A 13,393-nucleotide genomic window follows, 5' to 3' on the forward strand; every position below is an offset into this window, starting at 1 on the left:
ATCTTGTAATTTTGATGTGAGTAGTCCCTCCACCCCCCCATCTAGAACATTTTGATGTGAGTAGTCCCTCCACCCCCCCCCCCATCTAGAACATTAATATGTTAAAAAGTACCGGGCCGAGCACCGAGCCCTGAGGTACCCCGCTACTCACCTCCCTCCAGTCTGATGAAACACCATTGACAACAACTCTTTGAGTGCGGTTCTCTAACCAATTCCGTATTCACCTAACTATCTGAAAATCCAGATTGCAGTCCTTCAATTTATCCATCATAACATCATGGGGAACCTTGTCAAAAGCTTTACTAAAATCCAAGTAAACGACATCAACTGAATTTCCACGATCCAGCAAACCTGTCACTTGGTCAAAAAAGGAAACCAGGTTGGTCTGACAGGACCTGTTGGAGACAAATCCATGCTGACTTCCTGGATCACCAAATTGTCCTCCAGATGTTTGCAGATCGCTCCCTTTAATATCTGCTCCATTATCTTCCCCACAACAGAGGAACAGAGGTCAGACTCACTGGTCTGTAGTTTCCCGGGTCATCCTTCCTCCCTTTTTTGAAGACTGTGTTCTTAGGTATCAGTTCTATATTAGTTCCAGTATACAAAATACGTCACCGGGAGAAAATCTTACCATGCGCCTATCAGGGGCTGTTTTAGAAAGAAAGAAAGAAAGAAAGAAAGAAAGAAAGAAAGAAAGAAAGAAAGAAAGAAAGAAAGAAAGAAAGAAAGAAAGAAAGAAAGAAAGAAAGAAAGAAAGAAAGAAAGAAAGAAAGAAAGAAAGAGGGGACAAAAGGGATTATGTATGCAGAAAATAGATTTTTGTTAGACAGACATAAATGATTAAACGATTAAATGACAGATGATACCCTCCACTCCCTTGTGCACTGAGAAATCCCATGGCAGTAGCAATATATGTCTTTGGTTCCCCTTGGATATGAGCACTGGAGGCTTGCACCATTTCTGTCTTTTTTGCTTCATTTTTAAATAAGCCAGGGAAGAACAGGTAGAGGCATTCCTGGAAAGGAGTAGATCCCCTCTCCCACATCAGGTCTTCCTAGGGTAGAATTATTGAATCATAGAACCAAAGTATTGGAACGGGCCATCCAGGCCATCTAGTCCAACCCCCTGCTCAATGCAGGATCAGCCTCAAGCATCCAGGAGAAGGATCTGCCATCCGTTGCTTAAAGATCACTAGTGAATTTACTACTTCCTGCTGAACTACTAGCCCCCCGCCCCCTGATATCTAGCAGATACTATTCTACATATAGTCTCCAGACATTAGAGTCCTATCTTGTGCTGCCAACAGGAACTGCTCCCTGCTATCTTCTAAGTTAGTGGTCCCCAACCTTTCTCAGGTCAGGGACCGCCTCCGGGGTGAGGGGAGAGCCGACGGCCCGGGTGCTGTGCTAACATGCACATCCGATTGTCGCGCATGTGCTTTTTCGCCACCAGATGGCGATAACGCACACATGCGGCAACTGCGCGCATGCACGTTTTCGCCACCAGGGGTGCTAACGCGCTTGCACGGCAACTGCCTGCCTCATCCCTTCCTTCTCACTGTGGGCGGGGGGGGGGCAGTCGCGGCTGCCAGCGGCTCGGTACCGTGGCCTTCGCGGCCTGGACCAGGGGTTGGTGACCCCCGCTCTAAGTGACAACTTTTCAAATACTTAGAATCATAGAATCATAGAGTTGGAAGGGGCCATACAGGCCATCTAGTCCAGCCCAAAGCATCCTAAAGCATCCAAGAAAAGTGTGTATCCAGCCTTTGCTTGAAGACTGCCAGTGAGGGGGAGCTCACCACCTCCTTAGGCAGCCTATTCCACTGCTGAACTACTCTGACTGTGAAAATTTTTTTTCCTGATATCTAGCCTATATCGTGGTACTTGAAGTTTAAACCCATTACTGCGTGTCCTCTCCTCTGCAGTCAACGGAAACAGCATCCTGCCCTCCTCCAAGTGACAACCTTTCAAATACTTAAAGAGGGCTATCATGTCCTCTCTCAACCTCCTTTTCTCCAGGCTGAACATTCCCAAGTCCCTCAACCTATCTTCATAGGGCTTTGTCCCTTGGCCCCAGATCATCTTCGTCGCTCTCCTCTGTACCCTTTCAATTATATCTACGTCCTTCTTGAAGTGAGGCCTCCAGAGCTGCACACAGTACTCCAGGTGTGGTCTGACCAGTGCCGTATATAATGGGACTATGGCATCTTGTGATTTTGATGTGATGCCCCTGTTGTTACAGCCCAAAATGGCATTTGCCTTTTTTACCGCTGCATCACACTGCATCACACTGCCTGCTCATGTTTAGTTTACAAACCTGTCACTTGGTCAAAAAAGAAAACCAGGTTGGTTTGACAGGACCTGTTGGAGACATATCCATGCTGACTTCCTTGGATCACCAAATTGTCCTCCAGATGTTTGCAGATCGCTCCCTTTAATATCTGCTCCATTATCTTCCCCACAACAGAGGTCAGACTCACTGGTCTATAGTTTCCCGGGTCATCCTTCCTCCCTTTTTTGAAGATTGGAATAACGTTTGCTCTCTTCCAGTCCTCCGGGACATCTCCAGTCCTTAAAGAGGTCCCGAAGATGATGGACAAGGGCTGTGCAAGTTCTCTGGAAAGTTCTTTGAGCACTCTCGGGTGCATTTCATCCGGACCAGGGGATTTGAACTCATCCAGTGCAGCTAAATGCCTCTCAACAACCTCTCTGTCCATGTCAACCTGCCACCCAGACACTATCTCTTGGCTACTGCCAACTCAAGATGTGCCTAAACCCTTTGACCTGTGGGAAAAAACAGATGTAAAATAAGCACTAAACATTTCTGCTTTCTCTGCATCTTCCGTTAGAGTTTGTCCATCCGCACCCAACAGTGGGCCTATTGCCTCCTTTACTTTACGTTTGCTCCTCACATAACTGAAAAATCTTTTCTTGTTACAATGGGCTTCCCTGGCCAATCTTAGCTCACTCTCAGCTTTGGCCTTTCTGATGATTGATCTACAGTGCCTAGTAACCTGTAGGTACTCTTCTTTAGAGCTCTGTCCTTCCCTCCATTTCCTGAACATCTCCCTTTTCTTTCTTAGTTCCTCTTGAAGTTCTCTGTTCATCTAAATAGGCTTCTTAGAGCTCCTGCAGTGTTTTCGTCTTTCTGGGATAGTCATTGATTGTGCATGCAATAGCTCTTGTTTGAGTAGCACCCACCCTTCACATGCTCCCTTCCCTTCCAGCATTCTCGTCCATGGTATGACACTCATCATGTCTCTGAGTTTATTAAAGCTTGCCCTACAAAAATCCAACATCCGCGTCTGGCTACAAGCTTCCTTGGCTCCCCATCTCAAAAGGAATTCTATGAGGACATGGTCACTTCCCCCTAGGGTCCCCACCTCCTTCACCTCATCCACCAACTTAGAGCAATTGTGTCCCCTCTCAGCCATCTCTTCTCCAGGCTGAACATTCCCAAGTCCCTCAGCCTTTCCTCAGAGGGTTTGGTTCCCAGATCATCCTTGTGGCTCTTCTCTGAACCGTCTCAATTTTGTTCATGTCCTTTTTGAAGCAAGGCCTCCAGAACTGCACACAGGACTCTAGGTGGGGTCTGACCAATAATGTATGCTCTGTAATGTATATGTGTACTCTGACATCTTGTGAATCTGATGTGATGCCTCTATTGATACAGCCGAAGTCTGCATTTTCCTTCTTTACCACCACATCACACTGTCTGCTCATATTTAGCTTACAGTTCACAAGATCATGTTCACACGCACTGCTACCCAGAAGTGTCTCTCCCATCCAGTATGCCTGCTTCTCATTTTTGTGACCCAGATGTAGAACTCTGCACTTCTCCTTATGGAATTGCATATTGCTCTCTCTTGTTCACTTTTCCAGCCTGTTCAGTTACTCTTATCTCTACCTTCTGGGGTGTTCGCTACTCCTTCCAACTTCATGTTACCTGCAAATTTAATGAGGAATTCCTCCACCCCCTCATCCAGATCATTGATAAATATGCTGGAAACTACCAGACCAAGTACTGAGCCTGTAACCTGGGTCAATTTGAACCTGGGTCTTCCTCCTTCCTATCCCCCAAATTGAAACAGAAATTGTTCTGCACTTGATTGGGGAAGCTCAGAGGGAGGAGAGGAGAGGTGGTCACAAAGCTGCTTTGTTTATTTTTCTTTCCTGAACTAGTGTGTGTGTGTGGGGGGGGAGTCGGGTGAAGTCCAGTAGGCATTAGTGCTTTATTTCTTCTCTCCTGAGTCAGCAGCAGCCTTTCGAAGGATGAGGCAAATCTCTGTTGAGCGAAGTGTGGGCTTCTGGAGCACACTTTAAAATAGGGCAAATATAATAAGTCTTGGGAGGGAAGGCTTGCAACCGGGTAGTAGGAAGTCTTTGGAGTGATGCCCTGGCCAATCAGGGAATACTGCTTTGCTACGTCAGCGTCGCAGGAACAGAGCAGGAAATTAATTCACAAAAAGCAAAAATCTACACTTATACTTGTGGTTTTCAAAGGCAGTTTTTCAAATATGGCAACTTATATCCGCTCCTGGATATTGTGAGGGAAAGGTAGAGTCGCTGCGGATGAATCATGCATTTTGCAGAGGGAAAATTTAAAGCACCCAAAATCAAAATGGAAAACGAATGCAGTGCAGAGGGGAGGGGTTTATTTGTGCTGGGAGAGGATTAAAAACAAAGTGCAGACTCGCCCCTGGTAGGTCTGGCAGAACCTGTTGGACACAAATCCATGCTGATTTCCTCAGATTGTCCTTTAGATCGGGGGTTGTCAACCCTTGGTCCGCAGCCCGGTACCGGGCTGCAAAGGCCTCGTACTGGGCCGCCTCCAACCATGCCTGCCTTCCCCCCCCCCGCGCAGCGAGAAGCTCGCCAGGCCGCGAGCGAAGCAGCCGCCGAAGCAGCCGCTTCGCTTGCGGCCCGGCTAGCTTCCCGCTGTGACAGGGGGGGGAAGAGGCAGGTGCGGCCGCCGGCAGGTGCAACCCCCTGCTGGCACAAACACACATGCACAGCAACTGCGCAGCTGCCGCGCATGCGCAGCTGCTGCACGTGCGCAGCACCCGGCCACCAGCTCTCCCCTACCCCCTGAGGCGGTCCTCAACCGCAAAAAGGTTGAGGACCGCTGCTTTAGATGTTTGCAGATTGCCTCCTTTACAATCTTTTCCTTCAAGTCACAGCATGCAGCCACCTGGGTGACCTTGGGCTCGCCACAGCACTGATAAAGCAGTGATATCAGGGCTCCCTCAGCCTCACCCACCTCACAGGGTGCCTGTCCTGGCCCCCACCTGGTGGAATGAACTCCTAGGGCACATTCAGGCGCTGACGGAACTCATACAGTTCCGCAGGGCCTGCAGGACCACACTGTAGCCTGTGGCATTTTGGCTGAAGGGTGGGGTGGAGACTTCCCAAACAAATGAACCAAATGAACTAAAACAAAAGGCCCATAATTATGCTGGGAGGAGATGTGGCAGGCAGGCTAGAATACTGGATATCAGTAGGTCACCTCTATGAACTTCCAAAAGACCCTCTGGGCATAGTAAGCCCCCTCACACTAAGCAGTGATGGCTCCAAGTGCCTCAGGGGAGGGCAGTAGATAAATGAAATAAATAAATGACCCCATGGGTGAGCCAGTGTGTATCGAGTGGGATTGGGACTCTATCTATGCCTCGTCCCTGATCACACTGTGCATTCCGTTGTGTCGGTGGGGCCGACATGTAGCACCCTGTTTACCATTTCTGCACATGATTCCATCTTGACTGATAAGAGTCTCTATTTTGTGTCTTTTTGGTGTTCAGTTGTAACTTTTGGCACTTTCTGCTTTAACCTTCACAAGTATGCTTTTCAAGTCTTCACTATTTATGGTGGGTAATGTGGTGTCATCTGCGTATCTCAAACTCTTAATGTTCCTTCCACCAATTTTCACTCCACCTTTATCTAAATCGAATCCAGTTTTCTTTATGACAAGTTCTGCATATAGATGGAAAAGAAGTGGAGATATAATACATCCTTGCTTGACACCTGGGCCCATTGGAAGACATTCTGTCCCTCCATCTTCTGTCCTAACAGTACCCTCTTGTCCAGAGTATAGGTTGCACATCAAAACAAAGTGGTGCTGAGGTGCACCCATTTATTTTAAAACCAGTGCATCCTAACAATAACAGGCCAACTAATATGGAAAACAAAACGAGGGCCAAGGGGAAATGGTCAATTGATATCCTTTTATTTTTAATCTTCCTAGGCTAACCCAAGAAGCCAATTTCTCCCCTGATAGAATTTATCACTTTCCAAGGGCCAAGGCCTTCACCTTAGAGCTTGTTGAAAGAGGCACTTAAATAGTTTTTCAGGGATAAGAAACCTGAAAGGGGGTGAGGGAAAGAAAACACTTGGGGACTTTAAAAAGGCAACCAAAGGGATTTTGTTCCAATTCTCATCTCCTTAAAAAAAAAAAAAAACATTGCAGAAAGGAGGGGCGGGATGACTAACAAGAGGGCAGAAAATTGGGAGGGGGTGCGCGCGTGTGCGCGCGCCTGGGTGGGAGTGAGCTTTGTCAATTTCAGCGGACTGGCACTCTTGTTGGTCAATTTCAGTCGGCCGGCGGGAGGGGGGTCAATTTCTAGAGCCCGGAGGCGACTCTCCCTCCCTCCCTCAGTGGCCGAGCCAAGAGAACGGAAGGCGCGGAAAAGTCGGTTTAGCCGGAGAAAGTTTGGGTTCCCCCACCCCGTCCCAGACGTCAGCACGAGGCGGACCAAGAAACAAACATCCATCGCCCTCTATATTTGCCTCCCTGGGAAGGGGGGGGGGGGGCAGCGCGAAAGAAAGCGAGGACTTCCGAAGTTCTTTGCGGGGTGGGGTGGGGTGGGGTGGGCGCGGGGAGAGCCGAGGCTGCAGGGGGGGGCGACCCTGGCGTCCCCGGGAGGCATGGACGGGGTGGCCGCCTACGGCATGGACAAGCAGTTCGCCCCCAACCCGGTGCGGATTTTGGATCCTCCGGACAACCCGCAGGCGAGGAAGAACTTCAGCGTGAGCCACCTCCTGGACCTCGAGGACGTCGCGGCCGGCATGAACGGAGCCAAAGAGGCCGGCCCGGAGGCGAGGGAGGGCGGCAAGGGCGCTCCGGAGCCCTCCGGAGGGAGCAGCGGCAGCGAGGGAGGCGCGCTCCCGGAAGGTGAGCGCCGCGGGGGCCGGGGCGCAAGAGGGACGCGATCCTAAGGGAAACGGGGGGCGCCGGGGCGCGCGTGTGAAAGGGGGGTCCGTCGCTCTCCTCCGTGGGCCACCCCCTAAGGCTCCGGCGTGCATCTCCTGCGCAAGTGGCGCCAGACGGCCTGGCTCGGCGCCTCGGCGGCCTTCAGGACTAGCGCCTTGACGAGCCCCGCGCCGCCCCTGAGCCACGCAAGAAGCAGCGGACCGAAGCCGCGCGGGGAGGCCCCCAGGGCCAGGGAGGGACTCGATCCTTCCCAGAAACGGGAAGGGCGGCTGCGGGTCGGCCGAGGAGGCCCTGGCGGAACAGCGCATCTGTCCGCCCCCCCCCCTGGCCCAGCTGTGCTCGAGGCCAACAGCTCTTCTGGGGCATCACCCGGATAACGTTCAGAGCGGTTCGAAGGGAGAGAAAATCGCCGGGGACGCGTGGAACGCTGAATGCTCCAAGGAGAGCCCACGAGAGCTCAGGAGTTCTGGCTGGGAGAGTTGGGGGCACGGCAAAGCTTTTGCGCAAAGAGCCCTCCAAGTACTTTTTCATTATAAAAACAGATTCTTGTTGCATTTCCCAGGTCCAATGAGGGGACCCCCATGAGTCTGTGCCCCCCCCCCAAACAGAAGACCCACAAGTTTCTGGTCAAATGAAACAGGAGGGGGGGCACTTTCAGAGAGGAAGGAGGCGCATTCCAGAATAAACTTCCATGCACCAAAGCTCCCTTCGTCTGGAACATGAAGTGTCCATCCATTTAGTCAGACGCATGTGGCGCATGTCCATCTGGCCAATACATTTCTCTGAAAGGCTACAATGACCTTCCCTTCCCTGCCTTTCAGTTGTTTGCCGAATTTAAACGCCTCGGGTTTTGGGGATGTGGACACCTTCATGTGCCCGACTGAATGAACTCATAAAAAGCTTATGCTGAATTGTTGAAAAGAAACCATCTCCGAAGTGTGGGTTTCCGTTCTATTTTGCTACAGCAGACAGTCCTGGAATTCACGTTCTGTTCCACCATCACTGGAGCCAACGGCTTTGGGGCCTCGAACGCTCACGCTGCGGTCTTTACGGTGCAAATCTGTGGGACGTTTACGTCCGCTAAAATGCCCGTTTCCAGCTCTCCTCCCAGGAACATTAGTGGCACATGGATGTAAATGTAGCGCATGAAAATGCTAAGAGGCATTTTGGGGATTGCAAATGGAAATATGCCGTGTGCCTCAAGAAATCAGGGCTCACAATGTGCCATATACAGATCTTATATAGACATATACATCTCTTGAATACATGGCCCCATGGACTTCCTTGGACTCTCCCTACATGGCAGAGAGACTCACTCATCTGCAGGGTATTAACCTGGTGGATCCTCTTTATTTAGCTTTGAGGGCCGCAATAGGTAGCCGTGGCTTCTCCCATGGGGAAGATTGCAGCTCTCCCCATTCTGTGGGTGGGAGAATGAAGGTGGGAAGAGTGGCTGGCCGGAGACCTTTCGGGCAGCCACTGTCCGTTGGCCCCTGCTGCTGTGCCTCGTAATAGTCTGATCTGTTACACTGGCGAGTCGAGCGACCGTCTTTCGGACCCGTGTGCTGCGATGGGGCTCAGCCGGCGATGCTGCAGAGCGCGGTGTGACCGAAAGCCAGAGCGTTTCGTGCTTATTTATGGGAAACTGAGATGGGATCCGAGCTGGACGCCAGCTGGGACGTGGCCCTGGGCATGAGCATTAGGCCAGGCGACCTCCTTTGTTGGGTGTCTGTGCGCGCTGTCGAGACAGAGCAAGTCCTGTGTGCCTGGGAACTTGGCTGGCACGGCTAATGACGGCCACCTTCCGTCGTGTGCTGCTCGCCTTCCGTTGCACTGAAAGAGGGTTAGAAATTCACATGGTTTACACATGGGAGAAATGCAGAGCTGTGACCTAGATTTGAATCTTGCTGCCCCTTGCAGCATCTGGGCCCTCCGCAAGCGTCTCCTTGCCTGTGGATCTTCGCTCTGGCGGCTTCCGGAGGACGCTGCACATGAAGCGATTCCCTTCGATGGTGAAGATGATGCAGCCTGTCGGCTTCAGCAAATATTCCTGGCAGAATTAGAGGGCAAGATCAGCATTAGAGGGCAAGATCCGGTAGAAAGGCTGGCCCAGGAGTACAACATTCATGGATGGCTTGCGTGTGTGAATGGGCCATCACAGATACAAAGGCAGGACTTTCACCTCAATGCTGGGCATTTGCTTGTGGTCCACAGTCAAATACAAACGAAGCATGTTTGGACCGGGCTGCAGTCTGAATGCAAGTGGGTCACAGATAAGAGTGAGGCTGGTCAATGGTGAAGGAGAAGTAACCAAATCTATGCGGGTAGGGGAGCAAGACTGCTTTTAATGCACATACCGAAGTCTACCCTGGGGTCAAGACAGCTCGACTGGGGTAAATGGCAGCTGTTCCCTTGACCCTGATACAGGATCTGGGCTTGTTCCTCTTTGCTACACCCTGTTTGCTTTAAGGATTAGAGAAGCCAAGCTCCCCCCCCCAACCCCCCCTCACAAGACGCGCTTGCTCCAGCTGAGCCTCCAGCTGAGCCGGGGGTCTTTTTTGTACCATCTCGAATTGTGAGTTTCTCAAAGCCTGTGCTGAATCCTGAAGGGAAGAGCAAGCAGTGGCCCTGGGGAGAGGCGCGGCCAAGGTAGACCCCACAGGGGCAGGTGACAGGACCTGCTTGCCGGAGTTGCTTTCACGCATGCTGAATCAGGAACTTGTAATGCACTTTAGCAAGTGTTTGCAAATAGCTCTTTCCATTTCATACAGTAAATTCCAGCCGCAAAGTGCATTGAAAACGGACCAAAAGTGCATCGTTCAGAAGTGCATCTGTGCAGTTAGCCAGCAGTTGATTTAAAAAATGGCTGGGTGGGGAGGATGCAGGAGGGGCACGAGCAGCAAAGGCTGCTGTATTGTCTAAAACTGACACATTATTCAGGTTATCCTTGGAGGGCCTGATCCAGCTGACTCCATAGGGTTGCCAACTTCGGGTTGGGAAATTCCTGAAGATTTTTTTTTGGGGGGTGGCACAGTGAAACCTGGGAAGGGAGCTCAGTAGAGTATAGAATAAAGCCCGTCTTCCAAAGCAGCCATTGTTTCCAGGGGGACTGATTTCTGTTGCCTGGAGATCTGTCGCAATACCCTTCAGGCCGCAGCTGGAGGTTGGCAACCCTATCATCTGACATTCAGTGTTGACCAGTAGCAGGCCCTTCTTCCATGATGGAGCTCCTGTTATGTGACAAATTTTCTGTCTTTTAGATGCCAAAGCTAAACTGCTTTCCCAAGCTTTCAAATGACCATTTCTGATTTCTTTGCTGCTGTTAGTTTTAAAATTGGATTTCAGACAGACAGAGAGACAGACAGACAGGAATCTGCTTGTTGAAAGACACCTTGGAAGTATTAAAATGAAACAGAATAAAACAGAAGTGCCAGGGCGTTCAATAGACCTGGGGAAGCAAAGGCACGTCTGGGTTTCTCTTCCACTGGAAGGCAGGACCGTGTTGTAGCTGCTCACGGGCACCGTTTGCTGTCCTTTCTGTAAGCGGCCGTTCCAGTCTGCTGCTGTGAAAACTTTGTGCATTCAGTGACAGCCGTTTTTAAGGATGTTCTGTTAGGATCAGGTTAAAATAATCGAAGCAGGTGGAACAATCCAGCAGGCAGAGCTGATTTCCAGACTAAAATTGCTCTCACTCCTTGAGTCTGGACTGTCATTTGTGGTGCATCCAGGGGAACTCTTCCAAGGAGACCCCAAAGTTAACATGCAAGGCCTGTGTCTCTTTGGCCCCAAAGGAACATGGCCCAGCTTCTCCCAGGCTCCCTAGACCCATGCCTGACGCCTGTCCGAACAGAAGTGGCCTTTGCGGTCCGGTCCCTCCTGCCGTTTTAGACAGCATCCAAAGGGTAGGGGCAGGAAAGGTTAACGTGGTTTCCTGATGCATGCATCTGGCATCCCAGCCCTCGTGCAGCATCTTGCAAGATCAGAGATCGCTTTGCATTTTAGAATCGAGCGCCTGTGATTCTTTTAAGGGCCCAAGCCTCATTAGTGACCATGATGCTCTCCGATGTGCTACTTGCATTCCTAGAACTATTGGGGGGTGTCTCTTGGAAAAGCTGTTTATTGTGTCAAACACTTGAGCAGCTTCAACTCAAAGAGATCTATCAGAGGAACTGGAGATTTGGAGCATCTTCTACGTTGATGTGCACAGCGTATTGCTCAAGCGTCGGTTAGGAGTCGGGGAGATTTGGGATACGAAACCTTTGTCTCTGCTCCAAGAAAGCGTACTTTGCTAGGAAGCACAGTCAATCGGGAACTGTCTTTTAAAACCAGTGATCGTGTCTTTGAAGAACGGACCCTTCTCGATCGTGTTCTTTGCAATAGCAAAGTGTCATGGGGGTAAGAAAAGCTCCCTCCGAGATGGGTTTTGGTCGGAAAGTGTCCAGCTACGGTTAGTCTGAAGTTATTTGTGACGATTCGTAACAACCGATGGCTTGGGATGTGCTTTGGGAAAAGCAGCTCCGAGTGAGAGGCTGAACCTTTCTAGAAGGGATCAGCCCTGTGGGGATGGTGAGGACCCCATTTCTGCATTGTTCTCTCCAAAGTGGAGGGTGGGAGTGAATTATGCCTCATTATTCTGTGGTTCTTCATCGGTGCAGCTGCTTTCAGGCGGTGCATGCATTCCCTTTGGCGTACAGTGGGTTTTGAAATGGCTTGCCACTAACGTAGCCCAGAGTCCATCACCGGACGTGGAAGGGAAGGGTGGGAAATGAAAGGAGAAATTTAGAAAGAAGAATACAGGCACTAATCACTATTCCACTCTTATGGGTGGGATAGGACAGAGAGGCCGTTTGTCGATCCCCATACAAAGGATGGATTCTGCACATATTTACCCATTAGCCAGACCCACCGAAGGGAACAATGTGGGCCCTGGAGCTCTAACTGAAAGGGGGCACCATTAGGACAAGGCTTTCCCGTTCCCTTTATCGGCCTATGAATCTGAGCAGGGCTGTGTGGTATCCATTCCGGTACAATTCAGCCAACATTAGCCAGGACTGTGCCCCCTGGAAATCAGGATGTTCTGGGCGAACTACAGTAACACCACAATCCCTTATCAGAGAATCAGAGAATTGGAAGGGACCTCCAAGGTCATCTAGTCCAATCCCCTGCACTATGTAGGACACTCACCACCCCATCGCTCAACCACTGTAGCCTGCCACCCCTTGAACCTTCACAGAATCAGCCTCTCTGTCAGATGGCTATCCAGCCTTTGTTTAAAACATTCCAAAGATGGAGAACCCGCCACCTCCCGAGGAAGCCTGTTCCACTGAGAAACCGCTCTGTCAGGAACTTCTTCCGGATGTTTAGACGAAATTTCTTTTGAATTAATTTCATCCCATTGGATCTGGTCCATCTCTCCGGGGCAAGAGAGAACAATTCTGCTCCATCTTCTGTATGGCAGCCTTTTAAATACTTGAAGATGGTTATCAAATACCCTCTCAGTCGTCTCCTCTCTAGGCTAAACAGACCAAGCTCCCCCAACCTTTCTTCATATGTCTTGGTCTCCAAACCCCTCACCATCTTTGTTGCCCTCCTCTGGACACGCTCCAGTTTGTCTACTTCCCTCTTCAATTGGGGTGCCCAAAACTGAACACAGTACTCCAAGTGAGGCTGAACCAGAGCAGAGTAAAGCAGTACCATCACCTCCCGTGATCTGGACACAATACTCCGTTTGATACAGCCCAAAATCCCATTTGCCTTTTTAGCCACTGAGTCACACTGCTGACTCATGTTCTATGGTCTATTAAGACTCTTCTAGATCCTTTTCGCACATGCTGCTGCCAAGACAAGTCTCCCTCATCCTATATTGGTGTGTTTGGTTTTTCCTACCTAAATGCAGAACTTTACATTTGTCCCCATTGAACTTCATTGTATTCAGTCTAGCCCACTTCTTGAGCCTATCAAGATCATCCTGTATTCTGTTGCTGTCTTCAGTTGTGCTTGCTACCCCTCCCAATTTAGTGTCATCTGCAAATTTAATAAGTATCCCCTCTAATCCCTCATCCAAATCTTTTATAAATATCATTATTTCCAGATAGTTAGTCATAGCTAATTTTTGCTGGGTGGGGCCCTTCATTTTATAGCAGGGGTAGTCAAACTGCGGCCCTCCAGATGTCCATGGACTACA

The 13,393-nt window shown here is 50.2% G+C and overlaps 1 protein-coding gene across 2 annotated transcripts in view; it reads left to right on the plus strand.

The window, feature by feature from the left end:
• Positions 1 to 6,863: 6,863 nt before the first annotated feature.
• Positions 6,864 to 13,393, plus strand: part of PRRX2 (paired related homeobox 2) — a 128,585-nt gene continuing 122,055 nt past the window's right edge. For both annotated transcript variants that reach the window (XM_077307177.1, XM_077307178.1), the window contains exon 1: positions 6,864 to 7,170. In XM_077307177.1, the coding sequence (XP_077163292.1) occupies positions 6,924 to 7,170 (247 nt within the window). In that variant the 5' untranslated portion in view covers positions 6,864 to 6,923. The remainder of the gene's footprint in view (positions 7,171 to 13,393) is intronic.

Source organism: Paroedura picta, chromosome 12 (genome assembly GCF_049243985.1).
Source record: "Paroedura picta isolate Pp20150507F chromosome 12, Ppicta_v3.0, whole genome shotgun sequence".
In the NCBI taxonomy this organism is placed as follows: Eukaryota; Metazoa; Chordata; class Lepidosauria; order Squamata; family Gekkonidae; genus Paroedura; species Paroedura picta.